The sequence below is a fragment of the Tinamus guttatus genome, unplaced genomic scaffold (assembly GCF_059628265.1).
Source record: "Tinamus guttatus ecotype Peru unplaced genomic scaffold, ASM5962826v1 Tinamus_guttatus_pri_ptg000218l, whole genome shotgun sequence".
NCBI classification, from domain to species: domain Eukaryota; kingdom Metazoa; phylum Chordata; class Aves; order Tinamiformes; family Tinamidae; genus Tinamus; species Tinamus guttatus.
Window position 1 is genome coordinate 2,609,170 of NW_028288752.1, and position 24,082 is coordinate 2,633,251.

General features: G+C 37.5%; 1 protein-coding gene across 3 annotated transcripts in view; it reads right to left on the reverse strand.

The window, feature by feature from the left end:
* The window catches only part of CTNNA2 (catenin alpha 2), a 395,828-nt gene that overhangs the window by 25,923 nt on the left and 345,823 nt on the right, over positions 1 to 24,082 (reverse strand). For all 3 annotated transcript variants that reach the window (XM_088524973.1, XM_088524972.1, XM_088524970.1), the window contains 5 exons: positions 17,092 to 17,243; positions 10,397 to 10,510; positions 6,890 to 7,071; positions 4,201 to 4,306; positions 1,747 to 1,881 (listed from right to left, as the gene is read on the reverse strand). In XM_088524973.1, the coding sequence (XP_088381099.1) occupies positions 1,747 to 1,881; positions 4,201 to 4,306; positions 6,890 to 7,071; positions 10,397 to 10,510; positions 17,092 to 17,243 (689 nt within the window). The remainder of the gene's footprint in view (positions 1 to 1,746; positions 1,882 to 4,200; positions 4,307 to 6,889; positions 7,072 to 10,396; positions 10,511 to 17,091; positions 17,244 to 24,082) is intronic.

Genomic DNA, 24,082 nt, shown 5'->3' on the forward strand with positions numbered 1-24,082 from the left:
GGCTGTGTCTGAGCACAAGAAATCCAACCAAACAAAAACACAATGGTGATGAAGCCTGGGAAGCAGCAGATGCTAACAATGCCAGACTGGAAACGATGAAGTCAAGCGCTTCGGCCACTTAAATTTCACAACGGATGGTGATGTTCCAGTAACAAATAGATGCTAGAGATTCACAATGGCTTATTCAGCATCCACACACACTGAATAAAGAGACTTGAAAAAGAAATACACACAACCACAAAAGCCAAGCTGATAGAAGCACTGATTTGGTAACTGCTGTAGAGAGATGAATATGAAAACTCAATGGGTATGAAAAGCTGGGCCCAGATGGCAATAGATAAGAAAAGATCATAGCATTTACTATGTAGCACAGCTGTCAGCGATACAAGGACAGATCACTCCATTAATACCAGGAAAATGGAAGAGCACTTTTCATTGCTGTGGGAAGATCAAGGTGTTAAAATTATACAGGTACATATGTCAAGAAGTGAAGACCAATTGCAGGATAGATACAGGAACATTTAAGCCGCTCCTCCTACGATTGCATATGCAACTTCAGAATGTTTGATCTAAGAAAGCCTGGCAAATATTTAAGACCTTCTATTCCGCTGCACAAAAAAAAAAAAAATCCAAACATTATGTAGTTGAGAACATTTCCTCTATTTTCTGGTATGTCTGTGGAAGGCCAGTGATTTCACTGGGGGATGTTATGGATGAAATGGAGGGCACAAGTCGTCCTAACAAGTTTCGTACTTGATTGGGCTTAAACAATGAAAGGGTGCTTTTTCCAAATGGCATTTGCAAACAGTCTTGTTTCACATATCTTAGGTTTCTCATATCACTCTCATCTTGAAAATACAATCAGGAGAGTGAAACTATGATACTATGCATCAAATATGCATATGGTCTGCATGTAAGTTAGAAGATAACCAAGGTGTAATGGGGCTAATTCTAGGGTGATTAGTTAAATCATGAAAAGCAGCCATTGCTACTATGTGGTTCTAGTTATCTCCCAGAGGCACAGAGCCCAGCATTAGGAGAAGGGAAAAAAATAATTTTAAAATGCAAAAAAAAATCACTGCTTAGCATATGACTGCTGCTGCACATTCCTGCCTTTATTTCTTTAGGAAAAAAAAAAAAAAAAGGAATTGTGTGTAAAATGTTTGCAGTATTCATTGAAAATAACTGAAATAACTGAATGGGAATTATAGGAAATAATCACTGAGCTTGGCAATTGTATTTGGAAACAGCACGTGCACCAGAAATTAAAATATTTGGCTGGCCTTCCAGTGTTTTTGCTAAACCTAGTGTGCATTGGAACCTGAGTGAATGAAATCCCATTAGTCATCATCATCTTAACAATATACACTTCATACGGAGCTGGCTTCTGCATAGAGGAAGGAAATTACCAGTACTAACAAAAGAAAGAAGATTTATAATGAGCAAATATACAAAAGCTCCAAATAATTATAATATTCACCGCATGGCAACGGCTTTCTAGGCTATGAAATTACTTTTCTTTTAGGAGAATGAAGATTTTACAAGGTTAGTATAAACAAAGGGTAATTGGAAAATCAAATTGCACTACAAAAGTTATTGTAAGGTCTGGAATAATGGTGATAACATTTTAAAAAGCCTGCTTATGAATCGCTATATTTGTGTTTTGTACATTATTGTCATCAGAAATTCTCCCTTTCAAGTGCTACAATGGGAAACATAAACTGCTAAATACAAATACCAGCTTACCCCTGACACAATGAGTTCTCCTCCCAGGTTCTGAACTTCTGCCTTCACCTTACTGCAGATGTTGAGCTGGTGGCAATAGAGGGCAATGCGTTGCAGGTAGGCGAGCAGGTCCTGCTTGCAGGCTGAGTCGGGGCACTGCAAAGGAAAGACATATTTGACATAGGTACTTGAGCTTGCACACTTCTTATTATCCAGAGGAGATGGTGGCAGTATGTGAACCATCTTGGGTGATTTCAAGGCACCTGGTGAGCATCCAAGTTAAGATACAATACAAGCCACTTAAAGTCCAAATAGACCCAGTTCAAAATAGCTTCAGCAACAATCAGACCGGCTCTGCTGCCAACACCTGAATAGCACACCAGCTTCCCTGGCATTTGTGCAGACTTTTGGGCGACACAACCCTGCCTCAGACTTGGCAGAAGCCAGGCCCATAAAGATACATTAAAAACTCAAGACACAAAAGGGGAGGTTGCCTGGTTTTGATCCCCACAGGTTTGGCAGGCTTATTGTTGATATATAAATATGTTAGTCTGTGCTAGAAGGAAATTATTTACTGTAATATGAGTGACGTATTCCAGGGTCTTTCAGGAGATGCCATCAGTATTGAAACCCATCACAAGAACCCAGTGGTCTCTTTGCACGTCTAAGCAATGCTTCTTTGTCCTAGAGTGAAGTCTATCTATGGTCCTGTACCATTTTAAACACTTAATAGAAACTGTGTCATTAACAGTTATGTCCCAATTCTTGCCCCAGGAGAGCAAGACTCAATAACTCACTCTGACAAACCTCAGCTAACAGATTGCAGTGCTAACAGCACCTCTCTAGCAAGTGCTGGATAGCAAGTGCTATCCAACAAAGCATCACTGACAATGTTCTTTGAGTGTATTACAACAGAGACCAAAGATTTAGGGACTTCTAACTATGTCTTTTATGGATCTTAAAAAGTTTATGCTCTATTTTCATTGGTAGAGCAAAATATTATCAAAGGACTTAAACACATGAGTCAACAGTGCCCAAACCTTTGATGTGAAATGGCTGCTCTCACAGTGAAGGCAGGTAGGGAAGACATTTGTGGTGAAATATTGCATACACTGTCATCTATAACCCTGCAGACAGTCACTTTGCTTTTTCCTCTCCCTTTTAAACTAACAATAAACAAGGGCTGAAGGTTCACTGTGGCTGTTAGTTTAAGCTTTTCTTTACTTGTGACAGTGCCATAATGTCTATCTCAGACGGTTCCTGCATCTTTCGAGCATGAATCGCTAAAAGACCTCTTCTCTCTACCTCTGATAATTTAATACAGAAATATTTACCCTGCTCTTAAGCCTATGAATTGAAAGAAATGAACTATAAAGTAATACCTACAGGGAGTTGACAAGGCTTTAAATACAAGTACCTTGGAGGGAATTAAAATGTAGGATCTTTCTCACTGGAACAGTAATGAACAATGCAATGGTCCATAAAAAGTTTATATTGCATGAGTGTCTCCAAAGTTGTGCAAAAAATCATTGAAGCTGAAGCACTAAAACATACACTCTGTCCTTATAGTGATTTTACTGTTTATTATTCCTACCTCCAGCTAACTTTCTCCTGATGCCAGTGAAAGGAAAGAAACTGTAGAAAGGCAAGGATTGATGCTGATGAATAAATGATAAGAGAGGAACTCAGCACTGAAACCACTGTAAAACACTGTGCAATCAGTGGTGGATGATCCAAGGTCCCAAAGGCTGCACAGGAAGTATGTATAGAAACATTTTCTACATAAAGTCTGAAGTGAGGTCCCCACACTCACAGTTTGGGCTTGTTTTACCTCATGAGTTTTTACTCATATGTGATGCTTTCTCTTGCTCTCCAAATGGATAGGTAAGGTAGTCTGAAGTGCAGCCTAGGGCTGAATATGGCAAGTTCATCTTCCCCGTTGTGACCTGCACTTCTTAGTGGGAAAACTACCCAGGAGGAGACACAATCCAGTCATCTCTGTTAAGAAGAGGACTGTAAACAGCGGCAGGGGGTGATACAGAGGCGATACAGAGCACAGTACTACCCCATTCACAGGACAGGACAAGGAGCAGAAAATCCAGAAACGGAAAAGTGCAGTATCAAGGGAATCTGCCAGAAGAAAGAGCTAGTGAAGCATGAGGAGCCCTAGGTTTCCTGCAACAGCACATCAAACTCTCAGGTGCTCTCACACCTGCAGATCCCTCCACATAGTCCCATGGGTCGAGGAGCAAGAGTATGGCACAGGTCAAGAGGATCCAAGAGACTCACTTGGACTTTCTGAGCCCATCAAAAAAAAAAAAAAAAAACAAAACCCACAAATGGATTTATACAGAAGACACAACCTGTATGTAATAGGTGGATCAGAGCCAGGTAGTCTTCTATCAGCAGATATCCTTTTCTTGGGAAAATGGCTAGCAGGAATTGTATTCTCCTGCTGTTTCTTTTCACTGTTACCTGATCAGCTACAGCCCGAGCCAGTTTGTCCATCCTAGATCCTGCCTCTGCGATCTTCTTGGCTGCGTTAATGACGTCCGATGTATTCTTCAGCGGGCCTTTACCCCTGTGAAATACGATACGGTTATGCAAAATCTAATTAAATCACGCAAGGAAACAATTTTAGTGACCCTGCTAAGCACTTGATTTTAAAGCAGCAACACGAACACAGTCTTAATTTACTGCGACTTCACCTTTTAACTGCTTGTTATGGCACAGCTTGATTAAGAAATCGGTCTGCTGTATTTCCTCTCTCTTACAAAATGCCTCACTAGCAATTTAGTTTGATGGCACCTTCAAGTACATGAACTATATGTAATCGTATATGCATTTTTAAGTGCTCATTAAGCCAACATTCTTTCTGGATTACACAACTTTTGAAAAATTATGTTGTTCCCAGGCCAGTGCTTAGACAAAGCCCATCACGTCTACAGCAGGAATGTCACATTTTAGGAAACTCTGTCTTTTAGCTCTTTTAGCAACAAAGATAATTGAAGCATAATCCTGTTAGGCATAAACCCTGCATAATTAGCTTCAAGACTGATCTTTCACAATTACTTGTAAGATGATGCACAGAACTCTAATTTTAATCAATAAAGTTAACAAAATGTGTATTAAAAGGAAGCAAAAAGTCACTGCAGATTTTCCTGGGTTTCCTTCAGAATCAAAACTCCAACTCTAGTTCTAATACTTTTACCATTGCTCACAAGCACGTCCCAGTTGGAAGCATGATGATTTTTTTTCATATTTCTTGGAAAAAAAAAGGCATCTTCAGACAACTTGGAGGGAAAATAGAGAGCTGCCCAAACTTAGTCTTTTTTAACCTAAGCCTGAAGGCATTTTTCTAATGACAACAGTTTATGTTTGAAAGAGCATTGTTATTTCTTTCAGCTCTACTGCTACAAAGAATACATGTAAATGTATTTCCATTTGCTTCTTTTTTTTCCTCTCATTTCCACATCAAACAAAAGTATCCCACTTTTTCTGAACTTAAACTATAAGAGATATCCTTAATACTGACCTTACATGCCTTTACATTAATTATGTCAGCATATCAGCACATCCAACTGTTACAAATTCCATACATTTGAAAAACTATTCTATTCTGAGGTTACAGTTAGCCCAAAAGGTGGGAAGGGCTTTGTTCTGCTTTTAATGGAATATTTCTAATAAGTTTTTATTGAATCTGACATTGGCAGAGGTGCACTTTCTTTTTCTTTTAAACCCAAATGTGACAGTGGTTTTCTCTCATTCACATATTAGTACTGTTTTTTTAATGAAAGAAAATATAATTACAAAACTTTCCTTTCAAATCTTAATGTATCAAAGGTTGTCAAGGAGGTTGCAGAGAGTCTTGTATATCCTGTGATGGTACTTTAGGACATTATTTCCTACTTCTGTGAAATGATGACACTGGTTGGGCAATTTTTCACGGTTTTTGGATAGATAAGAGACACAAAGACTAGTCTATAAAGGTAAATAAGACTGTCTCTAAAACAGATCTCTGCGGGAAGTTGTGCACTGCTGTTCACTATACATGACCAATGATTCCACTGCTGAAAGAATAACTATAAAAGCAGAAACTGAGAAAAAATGAGTAAACTGAGAGACTAATTATCCAGAAATACCTGTAGCAGTAAAGTAAAAGCAAAGCTTCTTCCATTAACATTTAATTTATAAATGTATAAAACTGTTTGCAGTTTCCTATAGCAGTTTACTACCTATATAAGTGTAAATATTCAAGTTATTTGTAAATTAATGATATTTGTATACATTCATATTTTGTATATGCAAATTTGATATTATTAACGCAGAAATTTTCTCTGAGGTGAGTTGAAGGTTCCAGACACAAGATATGAGTATGTCTTATATTAATTCTGAAGAAAAATATGAAGATATTTGTCTAGTTTTATCTCTAATCATACTTTGATTTATATAATTAATACCATTAATACCAAAAATTATCTTTTTGAACCATTGTTAAAAATAAACACTAATTCAAAGAATCTTGTAAAATGTTCTTTCTAGTATGATTAACAGTACAAGTATATTTAAATAAAATAATTCTCTTTATATGATACCATTAATGAACTGCCTTTAGACACATTGCAATCAGAAGTGAGGACGGGATTAATAGAAAAAAAAAGATAGCAAAAATAATTAATTAATGACTTGAATCTAGTGTTAGATTAAACCAGTTTCATTTACTTTGAGATTTTTTTTGAAAGAAATTCAGTCTTCAAATATGATATAAATAGTTACGCCATTATTTTTGATTGACACAAATTGTGTTGAAATGTTGAAAGTTCAGAGAAGCACATGCATTTAGATGGGAACTAAATGAAATGTCAGCTAAGCATCTGTAAGGTCACAGACTATCTTTGCCACTAACGCTCCAGATGATAAGATGGATCTGCAAATAAAACAAAAACCTCTTAGACTTAATCCCACGTGGTGAAATATCCAGAGATATAGAGAGATATATCCCACGTGTAGAGAACCATACTAACCATCCCATTACATATGAAGTGGGATGTCTGGCTGTAGGTACCCCAAAACACAGCACATCACCTCATCAAGGTCTAACCTGCAACCTAATGGAAAGATGCAGGATGTCTGAAGCCCCCAGCATGGATTATTTTGTCCTTACCTAGTAAAATCTGTCATTTCCATCATAATCATGCACATCTGCTTTGCCAGCACAATGATGTCATTACCGCTGTCATCCCACTTGGCTACCTCGGCGTCCAGTTTGCTCTTTTCTTGATGGAATATCTCCACCTGCTCAGCAATTTTAGCCTTCTCCTCCTGGGGGAGCTGAGCCATGATAGCCTGGAGGAAAAATGGGAGAAGTTGGACATAAAGAAAGCTAGAAACTATAACCATTTACAACAGTCTAAACAGGTTGCCTCACTTCTAGTTTCTTTGGTGGGAGTTGAAGATGCCAAGGAAAAACTGTTAAATATTTGTCTTCTTTTGGGAGAGGGTGAATACCTTTACAGGTTTACAGGTCTTTTTATACCTTTTATAAATTAAAAGACTGTATGTATGATGCTTTGACATACAGGTTATTCACAGGTCCATACTGGATGACGGAGGAACAGCTCCTGTTACATCTTAGCCTTTAGGAAGAACAAAAAGAAAAAAATCTGAGGTAAAAGACAGAGACTGCCTCTGTCTGTCTCCCTATCTATCTCCCTCATCTTCATTATCTTTCAGAAATACCGAGATTTTCTGCTTAACCCAACACTAAAATAAATTATGACATGCTAAGTAATACATATGAAGTGGACATTTGTAATGCATGTACCTTCCCACAACATCCAGTGGTTGAGATATCTTTTGGAGGATATGCAAAAAGCCACTAAATAGGTCCATACTAATCTGCCTCGACATTACCAACAAGGCAGAAAGTTTCCCCCAAAATTTTTAAAAATTACAAAATTATAATAATTGCTTTTGAAGATCAAATGGACACTTCCAGTAATGATTTCCAAGTTGAGCTGCTATTTGGCTGTAGGGTTTTGAAGACCACATTATGTATTTAATGGGGTGTGACATATATTTAAGTGTCATTACAGTTTTCTTGTTTATGTCACTTTCAATCAACTGAAGCCTTACTCTACATATTCTTAAAATGCTCTTGGCTTTTAAAAATTTATAATTGACCTTTTCCAAAACTGAAATTAAAAAAGGTTATAAACAGCAGATCAGAAAATGAGAAGTTTTCAAGTTAATCAAATTAAAATTCAACACATGAGCTTTAATTAGGCCTTATCAATGTAACTCAGCAGTTTCAGATGTTAGCATATTAGTCTTTCCAAGGAAAACTGCAGTGTAAGTCAAGGTAATAAATAAATATATAAATATATGTATAAAACAGTAGAACAGATGAATTAACTGCAATTAAGAGGATATGATATGGAGTGCTTCAAAGGCTGATCTGTATGTCTTCTGTGTAGTTTCTCTTTAAGCTCCTGAAAGCTTAACCCACACACTTTATCCTATTTCTATTCCAGTTGCTCATGCCTTTTCAAAAAAGCTATATGCCTACAGCAAATGCAGCTCATATATTCAACTTTTATTTCTACTGAAGACCAACAGAAGCTCTTCAACTGAAATGCTAATAGCTTTAGGGAGTAGGCATATTAAACAAAGCCATTACAGTCCACAACTAAAAATCTAGCTTTTCTATAGAAAAGCTTCAAATAAGGCATTATTCTGCTTAGCAGACTCATTTCAATGAAACACTTAACACAGTGGAGTGTACAGTTTCTGCTTACCATGTTTTCATTTTTTGCTTTTATTTTATTTGGAGATGTTCATACAGTGTGTACATGATCAAAGCAGAAGTTTTTAAGTGCAGCAGTGATAATAACAACAACAAACATAATAGAATTTAAGACTCCTAAGGTCTGAGCTGAAATAATAGCTTAGTTAAAACATTATTGCAGTCCATAATTTGTTTTTTTTTTTCAGACCAAGAAAGAATGATTTGGTCTATCTCAAGCTTAGGTATATCTCAAAATTTTAGTATTTGAAATTTCCCTTGGTAGTCAATCCTTTAAATATATCAAACATGACTTTATATTCTTTAAAATATAAAAATGAAACAAAGATTTCCATTTGTATTCTGAATGTTCATCATAGTTCTCAAGGTAAAGTATCCAGGTATCATTTTACAATTCTCCTGGCATCGTGCTCTCAAGTATCGGTTCCACTTACACCCCTTTGGGAAGGGACCTGCAGTCCAGCTAGTCTTCACCTAGGTGACCAGTTCCTAGTCATGATTTCCAGCAAGCCCAATTGCGGGTGCTAAATTATTGGCCTTGGAATGCAGTAACAGAAAATGAGCTTTTCCAACACATGGTATGACCTGCTTGTCATCAATATTAAGGAAAATAGATTTACTATGGAAAGCAAGCGCTGCAAGTACAGTTTTACCCCTGTCTTATATTCCTTTCAGACCTATAAGGAAATCTGATTTAGGCTTCCATTGCTATACCCTTTCTTTTCAGAATCTAAAATGTTTGCTTCAAGGCTTAACGTACTGTGGGTCTTCCTGAAAAAAAGAAAAAAAGCAAACTTCCCCTTCTCTGTCCTCTAAATTCATCCTCCAAAGCGTCATTGCCTTTTTGTCTTCAAGTTCTAATCCTTGGATATTTTTTTCCTGGGATTAAAGGTAACATGTCACTTTTTCCCAGTTACCAGATTTTGCTGCTGTGTTTGAGCGTACAGGAGATTGTTTGTCATTTAACTGATCATTTCCCTTTACTCAGGCTGTCCCACTAGAAGAAACTAGAAGAAGCTTGCACTTATACAGGCATATGTGAAACTACCATCAAAATAACTCACATAATTCTCAGTGCCCCACCAATTCTCATCTGGATTATTTGTTTTTAACTCTCTCTTTCTAGTCAAACATATTTTCATATTGATGTTGTTTTCCAGCCAAATGGTATTCTGATTTTTTTTTTTTAATTTGAGCTAAGCAGCCTATTTAGTGAAAGGTAAACACTCATCAGAAGGTGGCATGATCCCATGTGCCAACAAACTTCACTTCCCCAGCACCTGTGACCCCTGCAGCATTTATCATCTTAATTTGCAATCCTCATGCATAAGCAAAGGTCACAAATCACAATGACTCCAGTTTATCATGATATAATTATCCTGGTAAAATCACATCAATTCGATAACAAATGTCTTCAATTATGATGAAATTACAGGGACTATTTGCCACCTTAAACAGCGCTCCTTGACAAGTTAGCACACACAAAAACATGACTAATATATGACTTCTCTGAATGCAACACACGGTGATGCGATTATTTGTGTTTTTCTTTTTCTGTTTGCTTTTTATCTTCTTTATATTTCCAAATACTCCTATAGATGCAGCACCTCTCAAACGTGCAAGGCCTTCTCCCCCAGCACTAGCTGGAGCAAACGGCTGACACATGGCCTCACATAAGCCTAAGGAAGTTCTTTCAATAAACTCCGGGCTTCTCAAGGAAGTGAGACACAAAAAAACCTTTAAACACCAAGGTTACTTTCTTATGTGACCCTGAGGATGTAAAATCATTATGTTTGCTTTCCGAGGCATCACTTTTCATTGCTGGCTCTACAGACAGTTAAAGTAGTACATGAATTTTATACTCACCCTTGCACTCTGTCCAGCAATAAGCTGGTCATCTTCAGTCTGAACACTTGTTCGGCTGCGAACATCATAATCTTCCTGCTCAAAGTCTGAATCATCCTCCAGCTCTTCAGGGGTCTGGGAAGAGAGACAGGGAGAGAAAGCAAAAGAGCAGAGATGACAAGCTTATAACAGATACGACCAAAGTCCAATGTACAGTAAGCTCTTATTTCATCGACTACCTTCCCAGGAAATGCTGTTTCTCTTTCCTTTTAAATTAACTTGTCTGCCCAAGCAGTCAAGAACTGAAATTGAATTGCCTTAAAAATTAAGTTGTTTCAACTCTGGTTTCCTTTACAAATGTCATTTATCATTACCTTTATGCAACTTTTCTTAACTCTGTTACTATGCCAAGCACAGTTCCCGGAACAAATATTCTTTGGAAACATTAACAACCGGAATACAGTGTTTTGAAATAATCTTATTCCATTTATAAACGGACACTAATTCTATTATACTACTGGAATCTCCACATAATCTTCAAGGAGAAAAGTCAGTATCTGGCAAAAGGTAACTCACATTTGGGAAAAAAAAAAGGATATGTTATCAAAGTGAATAAAATATCATCCCCCCGGAAAGGAAATGCAAATGATGTTGTTAACCTCTTTGGAAACAAATATAGAGTTTAAGAAAGATCCCTTTCTCCTGCTAGTTAGGAAAACACAGTTCTTCTCAGATCCAGATCCCTGGAACTTGTCTCAATCTATCTGAAGTCACTTTATGTTCATTGCTGGTGCTAGGAAGAATGTGAGGGTCTCTTGGCAGAGTGTTCAAATGCAGTTACGTACGTGCTGCCCTCCAGTTTGAAACCTGAGCTGTTTAAAAGGTTGCTTAAAAGGTTGGCAGGAAGGAGCAAGAAGATACCGCTGGATCTGTTTCATGAGGATTTTCACCTCCTAGCACTGAATAGGAGCAGAAAAGCTTTGGTATACATGGAGAGATAAAGAGTGTATTTTAAATCATTTTTTAGTACTGTATTACAAATAGAATGTGCAAGGACAGAAATACAGATTTTAGAAAGGAAGATGATATTTTAGGCTTGAATAGCACCTAGGACAATAGGGTCTGGCCATGAGTAACTTCAGAAAGTACCACATACAATAGTAGGAATAGAGAAAGGGGATCACAACAGCGGCTGTGAAATCCTCACCTTACTGCATGCCTGTACGCCTCAGCGTTAACCCAGTGGGGCTACCATTACGGAAGAAATCATCCATGCTGGCATCTCTCGCTTGGAGGCACTGTCAAGTTTCCTAGCTGAGGTGCTAATCATTGCCAGTTGTCATTACAGCTCTGTCTTGAGGATGCTCCGTCACTAGGAACTGGTCCAAAGCCTCTAAAGATATTTATATTACAGCCTGGCTTCCAACACGAAGTGCGCATCAACAGTTCTAGCAGCAAATCAGCTACATGGTGGGGTGCACAGGATGCAGAGATGAAAAACAGAGTCATCTTCATTGGGCTTGAGGAGCAAGACTGCAATATGTGCTCTGACGTTGAGCACTGAAGGAAGAAGTAACCAAGTATGACAGTGTGATAATGAAACTCAGGCAGAGTTTCTGCTGAGACACACGCACCAAGCGCATGTATAACAGGTAAGATGGGAGATTATGCTGAGATGAAAAAAATGAATTTGTCTTCTCTCGCCTGCCACAGGAAGTGATGACTGCTAGGTATCCATCATTATAATGTCCAATGCCTTTTCTGTCCAAATTTCTCTAATCACTTTATTCTCTGGTTTCAGTTGCCTGAGGGCAATCTGTGACTTTAAAATCTACCAGAAGCAAATCAGCAGCTAACAGAAGCATGCAACTCTGTGGCAAAACAGCCACATATTCCCAGCCATAGGTCCCAGCTCTTCATCTGCCCACCCTTAGCTCCAAAGAATAGGAACAGGATGGAGAGTTTCTCCACCCTCTTCATAAAACACCTGGCTCCTCCCCATCATCCAAAGCCCCATTCAACCCAATGGATGGTCATTATAAAGACAGTGCCCTAGCCCAAATCTACTTGTTTAATTTCTTCCGCTCCACATTTTTATATATATGAGACTACTGAGTATGCAGTCCAGTCCAGAGGATCATGGTCAGAGCTGCAGCACAGTAACAGCCTAACCTGAAGAGATCAGCCAGGGGTGACCTTAAAAGCTTCAGGTCCCAGCGGTGTAAACTGTGAGCAATGAAAGATAGCTTTTAGTGTGATTTGCTGCAAACACAGGACATAGGCCTTCCCAGTGCTAATTTTCTTCCAAATACAGCATCTCTACTACAAATACAGCATCTCTACTACTACTCTACTCTACTACTCCTTTATCCAGTTCTACTGAATTCTCCCAGTGAAGGAGAATCTTTCACAATAGCAGATAAATCAGTCATATAATCCATATCCATATTATAAAGTATATGCTTTCACTTTTAAGATGCATGCTTTTTTTCTAAGGTGAATTTGGTGAGTTTCAGCTTCCTGCGATTGGCTTTGTTACATCTCTGGTAGGCCACAGAGTTCACTGTAAACAACATATCTTCAATCAATTTAATTTTGTTCTATCCTTTGTACCTCCAGTATAAATATGGGAATTATGCAGACATAAGATGTAAAATGGCACAGATGTGCAGATTTGTAAATGCTTTTTGTTTCATATTTCACTTCAAATATACTTGATTCAAATATACTTGATAAAGATAAAAGACCCACTAGGCTCTGGTGCTCTATGCATTTAAACATTGTAACATGCAATTATAATAAATTCAGCACCGCAAACACGAAGTCCATAACCTCCCAAGATGAAAAAAAAAAGGAAGAGTGAATAGCTATGCCCCTATTCTTCACCAGTAAAGTGCTCCCTACCTCTAAAAGGTAAGGAGAAGAAAGGTTTTATAATAGGCTTTTATATTCAACTCTGGACTATTCCAGGCTGTTGTTTCTGCACAAAGGCAGTTGCAGCCTGAGTGACTCAGGTGCTGCAAACACACTCTGCCTGGCAAAGGCAGCGAGTCTCTCAAGCAGCAGGTCTCCAGCTATTTAATGATTTATAGTAAAAACTAACCCTCTAAATTCAACCTGAAAAGCAACAGGCAGTCAATGTAGATAACAGACCCTGCTTTAGTACACTTAGGAGACAGGCTATTTAAAAAGATGATTGGATTCTGCCCCGAGCCTCACTTTCCAGGAGATCCAGGATGGAGCACACCTTGGATTTCACGGCATTGATTTATTCCCAAGGGGATCATGGTTAAGGCTACATTAACCGGCAGTTTGAAAGAGCAGGAGAGGATTCATACATCAAAACAGCCGGTAAAGAGGACCCAGAATTTATGCTGTCCTCACTGCAGAGGCTTTTACATCAACTTCAGCCTAGTTCTAGTCTGCATGGCCTGAATGTCCCTTAGCAACTGGAGTGCATTTAACATGTCTTGCAATTTCATGCACAAAAGCCATGTTCATATGCCAAGGACTACTCCCCAACATGAACTAAATCATGACATATGAAAACACTTGGAGTTTTCCTGCAGAAAGGCATACTTGATCTCAAGAAATATGGTGGCCACACTAACCTAGATGTAACTACCAGTAAGGTTGTCAGTAGCAAAGAGGCAACCGCGACTCTTCCCAGCCATAGAGCAAGTTTTAGTCTAATAATCAAGGAAATTTTATAAGCAGCTTTGAGGAAAAATAAAGTAATTTGATTATTTGATTCCCACACAGTAACAGAAAAGATGAGGGAACTGAGTTATTATTTTCTATCTTATTTTTAGGTCCTGTAATTGTACTCCTAATTTTATACTACATCTTAAGATGTGAAAGAGGTTGTTTTTTGTTTTTTGCTTTTTTTTTCCTTCTGTATAGATTACATCAATAGTCCCCAAGGCAAAAATGAACCTCCTTTCTCTTCCAGAGCGACGTTTATATGTCCCCTTCCCAAGAGAAAAGAACAGGGATTTCCCCCTTTCTCCTGATGCCTTTCTTCAGCTTGCTAAAAGTAATAATACCACTGAAAATTAATTTAAAATGTGGGTTTATTTCCTCACAGAATGAGAAAAGCATCTCGGGCAAATTCAATTTTTTGTGGCGTGCACATGAACAATTACTGTCTGACAATAATTGTTTATGTCAGATGCACTGAGAAGTTTGCAAGCTTTTTTATACTTTTGCGAGAACTTTTACAGCCTGAAGGGGAAAAAAAAAAGTGCATGTGAGAATTAATGAACTACCAGACAAAAATAATCTAACACCTGTCTTTTGTAGCTTAATCCTCACCCTGTAATTTTACATTCCATTTTGGTGCAAAATAATTTTTTCTGCCTGTATCTCACTATTGTGTGCCTGCTTGGAACATGCCACCTGGATAGTTAGGAGGCAGAAAGACAAGACAAGAAAATCCTCCTTCCTCAACCAATAATTTTTCTGGCAATCTCAACACAAGATTGATGGGTAGATGATTAGGGGAGCATAGACCATTCTGCCCTACACTTCTTGAACCTCTGTGAAAATACTATTACCCAGAAGTTTTTGCAGAAGTCGGGCTCTGTTGCCCTAGAGATGTCCAATGGGTATGCTAAAAGGAGTGTGCCAAACTGAAACTCATATTATTTTCCAATGGTGTATAAAATAGAGTTCTGATTCAGCAAATACCAATCTATGTAAATTGATAGATAAGAATTTCCCCAATTAACTCATGAGGCTAACGACCACAGTCTGCTCATATGCTTTGGTACTTTGCCTGAGCAAGGAACACTAAATTTAGCTCCATGCATGAGTTAATTGTCTGAGTGCAAAAATACATCTTTCTCATCTGCCTAAGCAGAACTCATTAGCTCATATTGCATAAGGAGCTCAAAGTAGCAGTGATACAATTGCACAAATAACCTGGGATGCTTGGAGAAGCCTGTGAAGCCTGCATGCTGATCAGCTTTCCAAGCTAGTGGTTAACTATAGCAATAAGACAATAATGAAATAAGGGGAATGCACCTCCAGAATTTAAAACTGTGCTGTAGGCATAGCAGAAAAATCTCATTCACTATGGTGAATCTTACAGTAACTTCTCTGGGACAGCTCTGATGTCCAAGGGGGTGCTGGAAGCCAGAGCTCTGCGTAGAGGACAGTAAAAACGAGCTCCATAGCAAATTACAGCTCAGGCCAAAATATAGTTCATGACCAAGGCTACAAGGACTTTTGTGACTACAAAAGACTAAAATGTATCTAATATATGCAGAGGAAAGTCTATTCCTCTCTGAGTCACATTCGCCACATGTGCAGGACACATAGATACGCCAGCACTCACATAGGGATCTGAAGTGCAGCAGGAACTCTTGCCCTCAGAAAAGTTTGTTTTAAATTGCTGGGAAAAAAAGCTCCACAGTTATAAACTGTGGAACTAAGTAGACAAGGGAAAAATGAAGATCCTTATGAGGCAGATCTGTTCTTTCCTTTCTAATCTGGAAGAGCTGTATCTACTCCAATATTGAACCTCCCCCAATATCGCATCTACCCCAATATTATTGCCTAGCCAGACAAAAAAGGAAGATTGTACTCCCACAATGAGTCATGTTATAATTTAGGCTACCTGGGATTAGCATTGGACACCGGAAGGGAATTTATGTTCTGCAGATATAAAATTAAGTGTCTCAAAAGCTTTCTGGGTAAATGCTAACCCACAGTGACAGATGATTGAAATGAAGCTCTTTTGGAGCGTTCCAACTGCCTGAAGTCCTTCGTCAGTACCATACCATACTCACAAGCACAAGTGTGTGCTATCTCTTTGCTCCAAGGGATGAGCTGCTGTTTTAACATGGTTAGTTGTTTAATATGGGGCAGTTTTCCTTCAGTGATTTACCCCATAGCTATGTTTGTAGGCAGCTTTTGCAGGACAATTTCAATTTTGGTTTGGAATTTTGGTTTTGGATAAGTTAAACTTCCTGAAGGGATGTCCAAACCAGTTTTCTTTGCTATTTTTTTTTCTCTCTCTCTAATCTTTGGCTATGGAGTATGCTGAAAATCAAGATCGACTCACAATTATTATGCTGTTTAGCTTAAAAAAAAAAAAAAGCCTGAATCAGCTTCTTATTCAATGCTGAGATGACACGTTCTTTCCCCAGTAAACATACAAAATCATCCTATCAGACTCTCAGCAAAGCAGCACGATAATGTATTTATGCATTTAGGTTTTAACCAGACTTATATATCAGGCAGCATACATACATTAAGAGGAAGAAGAAAAAAAAAAGTGGAAACAGCTTTACCAGAATGAAGATTGTTTCTACAGGCAGTTGGAATCAAATCTTCTCCTAGCTAATTAACAACATAATTTGGTGCGTATCCTGGATTTATTTTATAGGGAAAGCCAGACTATCTAAATTAACAACATGCCAGTCTCTGAGCTGAGAGGCCTTGGGACAGAAAAATCAGGTGTGACAGATGACGATTAAGGTGGAAAGAGTTGTCTATGGAGCTTCTGTTAATGCTTCTTAAAATATGTTTCAGCTTCACTTACAAGTGACAAAATAGTACTCCCTCTACTTGCAAAACCTCTTCTGCTATGCATACTTTGGTTTTACACTTGGTTCCAAGTCAAGCTCTTCTAGCTTACTCTGAAGCAAGCCTGATCCCAAGCAGCTTTGTACGTGAAGCCCCAGCTCTTATTCCCCAGGTGCCTTACATACCCTTATCATCAGAACAGCTTTCCTGATGTCGCGAACTCCATCGTAAACCAAGCGGGAGGCATCTATGAATTCGTTCTCTTCAAATGGCTGTGGGACGTTGGCGCTCAAGGCTTCGATGGCAACCTCCACTTGCTCTGCAAAGCGCGGCATGACTAGATGGAACAAAATGAAAGGCAGTGGTGGGATTAGATGCCTCCCTTTGTGAACATTTCTCCCTTCCCTTTGGGCACGAATACTTTCCAGGAAGCCTGGAACATAGTTTTGCTATAATTTTGAGATGCAGGAAAGATCAAAACAGCTATCCTCATCTTCCCTCCTCTAATTGCGTGACAGAGAATGTGAAACTTCCTTTGAGAAGGGTGATTTATTAATCTTAAATGACTGCCAGCTATCTGAGATATCAGCAAAGTGCATTTAAAACTTTTACAATTTAGCAAGACAACAGTATGTGCTTTTATTTATACCAAATGACAAAAGCAAAATTCAGTCATATTGCCCATTTTATGCATCTCATTTTACAATAATATCTGACTTAAAATAAAGCCACAGAAACTATGATTCAAGATTAGTTCACTCTCTGAAGAAGACCTGACAGCAGCTACTAACTTGACTTTACTGTTTGAGGCATGTAGGTATTAGTCACTGGATACTGCTTCCTGAACAGGAACCCTTTTAAGTGATTAAATCAATTCAAACTTTACATTTTTTTTTATTCTGTCTATATATAGCTGTGTTCATGCATTCAAGAAAGAACAGAGTGGTATCTCTGATACACATATTGTTCAATAAGTGCAGTAAGACTTTAGCACAGGTTGAGGAAAGGTAATTTAGAGGAGATTTTAAAGAGAAAAGGATTTTAATAGATTTTAGAGAAATTCTGTGAACAGTGTTAATGAGTGCACACATCAAGTTATTTTGACTAACGGAGCCCTTCATAACAGGAGACCAATAAGGAGCTCTTTGACCTGAAAATCAAAAAGCAACCATTAACATAAATGAAAGTGAGTAAGTATTAAGAATAAAACTTAATTATTCAGAGGCATAGGGACAAAATAAGGATAGCTAAAGATAAAAAAAACAGATGGCAGTAGGGAAGGAGACAAAGAACCCTAACATTTGGCATTCCTACATTTCTGTCTTGTATTTCCTGACGTGATCAGATATTTTACATAATTAGTATGTATTGCAACAGTCCTGAATCAGGAAAGGGCTGTTTAGGGAACATTCACGTACATAAATTTGTCTATTAAATATATCTTCAAGTTAACAGAGCATAGTAAAATTTACCCTGCAGTGATTAAGAAAATAATCAAAGAAATTTCTGAAGCATCTTTGAGAACTCAAGAATAACAGTGAACATTCCAGGGCTCCAGAAAAAGTAGGAAAATGCATGTGTCTGGTTTTTAAATGTGGAGAAGGAAGGAAGGATCAGAGGATATTCAGACTAATTTCAGGACCCAGAAAGAAAATGAAAGACAATGTAAAACAATTAAGGTTTAATTATTCTGTAAATATCAAACAGATATTAGACAGACAGCATGAATTTGTCTTGAACAGGTCACCACAAAGTATTGAAACATTTTGCTTGACAGGATAGCCAGTCATTGGACAGGAGGAAGCAAGAGATGTGATACTGCTTGATTTTGCAAAGATTTTTGATGTGGATGCACATGACATTCTGAGAGATAAACAAGAGAAATACGAATTAAATTACTGTAAGGTGGATGTAGAATTCACAAGAAGAAGCATCTCAAAGAATAATTATTAGTGGTGCACTGTCAAACCAGGAAGATATGTCAAGTGGATTCTTGCAATGTGATACTGTCGTAAAAAGTGGCAAATGTCAATCTGGGATTATTACAATATACAGAAAAGGCTTGAGAAGATATACAATGACTGGAATCTGTGCTGGCAAGGCCTCAGTTGTAGGACTCTGTCCACTTTTAAGTATCTCAGTATATATAGGAATATTTACTATCTTGGTGTCTGACCCACTGGGTAGGAAAAGCTTCTTTCAACCATTTCAAATTTGCAGACCTGGATATAGTTCAGTCCTTAATTTACATTATTCCAGGTAAAGATCATCTGCCTTTTCAAAATGGAAATAGCTATTAAATTGTGTTATGAATCACTTGCTTGCCAATTGCATTTTTACATCAGTGCTTGTTTTGATTAGACAAGTATCAAAAAAAATCTTAGACTAATAAATTCCTATTACTGTTTTTTTCTAAGCATGCTGTCATTTAACACAATAATGTTTTTGGAAATTGGCTACCAATTTCAGGATCAGATATAGATCGGTGCTTTTGGGGAAAAATCAACTATTGTTTTCTTAGTTTGTGTTGTGGTCTTGAAAAAAGTTATACATATACTTAGATTGAAGAATGTGTCCCATTAACATCTCTAACTACATGCATTAGATTAGGCACTTCCAAAGGAATCATCCTTTTCAAGGTCCAGAGGCTCTTCATTGAAGCCTTCACTCAGAGAAATCAGATACTTGGCCTCCAGGAAAACGAGTCTTCTCAGACACCTTCTATATTCATCATCACTTGCTAGCTCCAGATAGTTCTCACTCATTTAAGAATTTGTAGATACCCTTCTTAACTACCTAATTTTCCCTAAGTCACAATTCATAGAGACAAGACACTTAACTCTAGATGCCAATCACCATGTAGAAGTAACCCTCAAGTGGCTGTGAAAATCTGGTCTAAATGATTTGGATAAAGTTATGCAAGAATCACATGTCAGACTAAAGCTTTGGACAATGACACTGCTGGAATTGAAAGGAAGAGTCCTTTGAAATCTTACATCAAGAATTCTTGCTTCTACTGAGCATCACAGTAGCATATGTCACACAAAGAGAATTATTCAGGATAATCAGAGTAGCATAAAGGAAAAGTCATCAGAAGAGACCAATAAAGCAAAAATCCATGAATGACCTACTATATATATATATAAATGCTCTTTTAAGAAAATCTCCTAGCCATTATTCAGATTTAAGAGCTTTTATTACAGCAAAGTCACAAAGCAATCACTTAGAAAATGCAAAAGTCAAGATGCAAATTCTTCTTTTTCTTATCTTTTCACACATTATTTTACTTACCTGAAGAAGGAGCAGACTCTACTAGGATAATTAAGTATTTTGAACAGCTATTTCAAAAATAATTTCTATGGGATGTGTAACCTACTCTGTAGAAGAGTGCATAGTTTCTCAATTTAGTTTGAGCGATGAATAAGGAATTGAACATGACACCTTATTTAGCTTGAAGTGTTTGTCAAAGTCTGCTTCTATGAGAACTGTAAATTCCTTATCAGAAGACTCTAAATATTTCATAAAAGGTTTATTAAACATAAGCCTCACAAAATATTTTAAGTTATAATATTTTCAATCCTGATTATTATATTGCTAACTTAAAAAGAAAAAAACTTTTTACATTATACTTAAATGTGTCTTTACTGTATTGCAGACATTATTTGACCAACTCATATTCAGATAGGCAGATTTGATTGAAATGTTTTCTAGTTTGGACTCAAGAATGCCTCTAGCCATGTATCTCTGTAAAATATGTTGTGTGGAGACATAGCATGCATTCACATACAAAAAGCAATATTTTATTGTCATGAATGAAGAAGTGCACCAATCAATCATGTCCTTGCTATATATCACTGGATTGGTTTTTCAGAATTTACCATCATGTCCTCTGAGAAGTGGTCAATGATTTCTGTTGCAGTTAGTATAAGTGTGACTCCTCATCAGCTCTAGACAGCAAATCCTACATGTCTCAAACTGGTCACTCAGAAGAGGAGCAGCAAAACTAGGGCAAAGTATGTAACATGCTGGTTTAAGTGTCATGGGAGAGAAGAGGAAAGAACATCACTGGTGTTCATCTCTTTTCTTCTTGCTAATCACTAATTCATCTTTCCCCTGATGAAACAATTAACGGACAGACATAAAAAAATGATGAATATGCCAACTATACAGCATTTTGTGGTAAACACAAACTTTCAGGAAACAACTGTCCTCACTGCTGACACCCTGCATCACCAGTTTAGCCACGTGGAGTAAAACAAATGTTCTGAGGGTGCCTTGAATCATGGCACAAGTGCTAGCCCTATGGCCCATATTTTTTTTTGTTGTTGTTGCTTGCAGATATACACAACCACATCGGGTAGACCCAGTAACCCAACACTGTGTTGAGAGAAATGTTGGACTTGCTCCTCATGTGCAGCATGAGTGTGTTACGCTCTAGAGGATTTAGTGGGATGTCTGGATAGATACGGTGGTTTGGTTGGAGTTATGCTACCTGACATTGCAAGATGTGGGCACGTATAAAAGAAGAAATAAATCTTCAAACTCTGTCCAGGTTTGTGATTCATAGAAAGAGGACATATCTGCGGAACCAGGTAAGTGAGGTCTGCAATAGGCAATTGGGTAATGCTGGAGCACCGTGTAAAGCATATAAGTAGGAATTACAAGTGATGGCTGCTGGAACATATGTGTCTCACCCATTTCAGTTGTCTCACTCATTCTCATGATTAATTGTGCCAATAAAAAATATATCAAGTGAGCACCCAAGCAATATTATTAACACTAAACGGAACTCCCTTTAAGTTAATACTGTAAATAAGAGCTAGCTGCAGCTCTTCAAAAGAATCTCTCAAGAATATAGTTGTATGGTGTTGGTTTATGTAATACAAGACTGAACAATATGTCATTTCTGGCTTTAATTCTAAGTTTGTGTATATCTGCATGTAGGTGTGTGTAGGCAAGGGGATGCACGGAAAGCCAGTGTTTTTGTTTTAAAAGATTATTGTACAATTCACACATTCGCAAAACATTCTGTTGGAGCTAGTCAGCCTTTGTCACATTTTTCCGCCTATATTTTCTAATGTGGGACAATTTTTTTTTCTCCCTCAACAATCATCTTTCCATTTGTCCATCTTGCAAAATATCTCTTGGGGGAGATACATTTTGAGAAAAGAATTGAACAGTAACTAAATAATAAAAATTTATGAAAATACACACTTCTTTAATACTATTCTATCCTTCCTTACCTTACAAGTCTGTCATGTCTTTTCCTTTTTCCTAGGTACTCCTAGTCTTTTTAAACTCTCCTGGATATAATTTGTTTCCAAACACTCACATGTTTTTAATCATTTTGTTATCTTTATCTTGATTTTCTTTCAGTTCTGGAAGATACTTTTGTTGTGATCCGAGCCGAAAGAACTGTTAAGGACATTCAGTGACTATCCTCCTTACTAGACCGGCTAATATCTTCTGCACTACTTTGCTTGCTGTTATGCACTGGAAAGATACCTGCGGCCAGCTGTCCATAGTGATGCCTCATATTTTTTTCTGAGATGTTGAATTAATGTAGAGCCTGTCAGTGGAGATATATGTAGTTTAAATTGTTCCCCTTACCTAGAGAAATTAAACAAAAGTACATTGTGTTGTTGCCTTGCTGATAAGAAAGCTCTACCCAGCCAAATTAAACAACAATTCCTTCTGGCAAATTCCGTCTGTTCACCTGTTAATTAATACATTACCCAATACCAACCACAGCACTGACCCCCAGAGCATCTCAGGATTTACCTTTCTGTGTGCTGAGAAATGGTCATTTATTCTTTGCTCTTGTCCTGGAATCAGTTCTTAATCCATTAAAGGCCTTAACATTCACTCCATGGTTACCCATTTCCCAAACAGCCGTGTGAGAAGGACTTTATCAAAAGCTTTTGAAAATTGACATCATTACATTATATTCTCCTTTAGAATTACATTCTATTTTAAAACTCTTTAAAAAATGGAGAGAAAAAGAAATATTACTTAAACTTTCAGACACCATGGTGATTTAATAATCTCTTATGTGTCTGATTTAATTGCTTTATGATTTTTTTTCATAGTTTCTCACTCTATTCCTCTGGGTATTGAAAGTGGCCTCTGGTTAAAAATTCTTTAGATCAGACCAAGCACTTCCTTGAAATCTGAATGCAATGTTAGGTATTCTCTGATTCTTTTGTAAAAGTATCATTTTTAATAATGTGTTAAATGTTTTGTTGGTGATATCTTTATCTTTGGGTTTCACTTTAGCAAAACCTTAAAGAAAATGCTGAAGTGCTTTGCAGAATAGTCCATAATCTCATCAAACTCCTGAATAAATGCTTTCTTGTTCTAAGGATGATGCTATCTGTAGGTTGTACTTTAACTACCTGGAACCCATATAAAACATGTATTAAATAGCATTCATTTTTGAATAGTCTCAATTCAAAAATATTTTGATCTCTTCCTCAAATGTAGTATCTTTTTTTTTTGGCTTATATTCATCTTGTTTTTGTCTACATTTTGTCTCTTTTTATATTTTTACTGAAACATCCCACTTTACCCCATACTAATATTAGCTTTAAGAACATATTTGAGCTGTTCTTTCCTAGCAATAACCTTTAAAATAACCCTACTCACATTGATATACCTCTCATAGACACGTTGGTGAATTGCTGCTGGTGCTGATTGTGAACCTTTGTGAACCTACATTCTGACAAGAGAGAACACAAAATTTGAGCCGGAACACAAGACAGAAGAGTGACCTACACTTACCGACTTGGTAACAGTTAGTTAAGCAAGTTATTAGGATATTTCTAAGACATGCTGAAGGCATCTGAATCAGAGAGTAGATGGTTTCAAATTTCAAATGTCCTTCAGAGACTGAGAATCCTAAATACTAAGATAGGGTCTGTTCCAGGATGGTTTCCAGAAACCACAAAATGAAAACTGAAGGAAGAAAAAACCTGGAAATCTGAAAGTTTTCAGTGCCCTCCCCAGTCAGTTCCATTAGTTCTGCTTTTTTTTTTTTTTTTTCACCTTCATTTCCCATTCATTCTCTTTCACCACAGCCCTGCAAAGTCTACTCCATTTTCCTCAATTTAAATTCAACCCTCTGACCTTTTAAGAATGTCACAGCCTTTCTTTTTTCCCTGCCAAAATCTCAGAAAT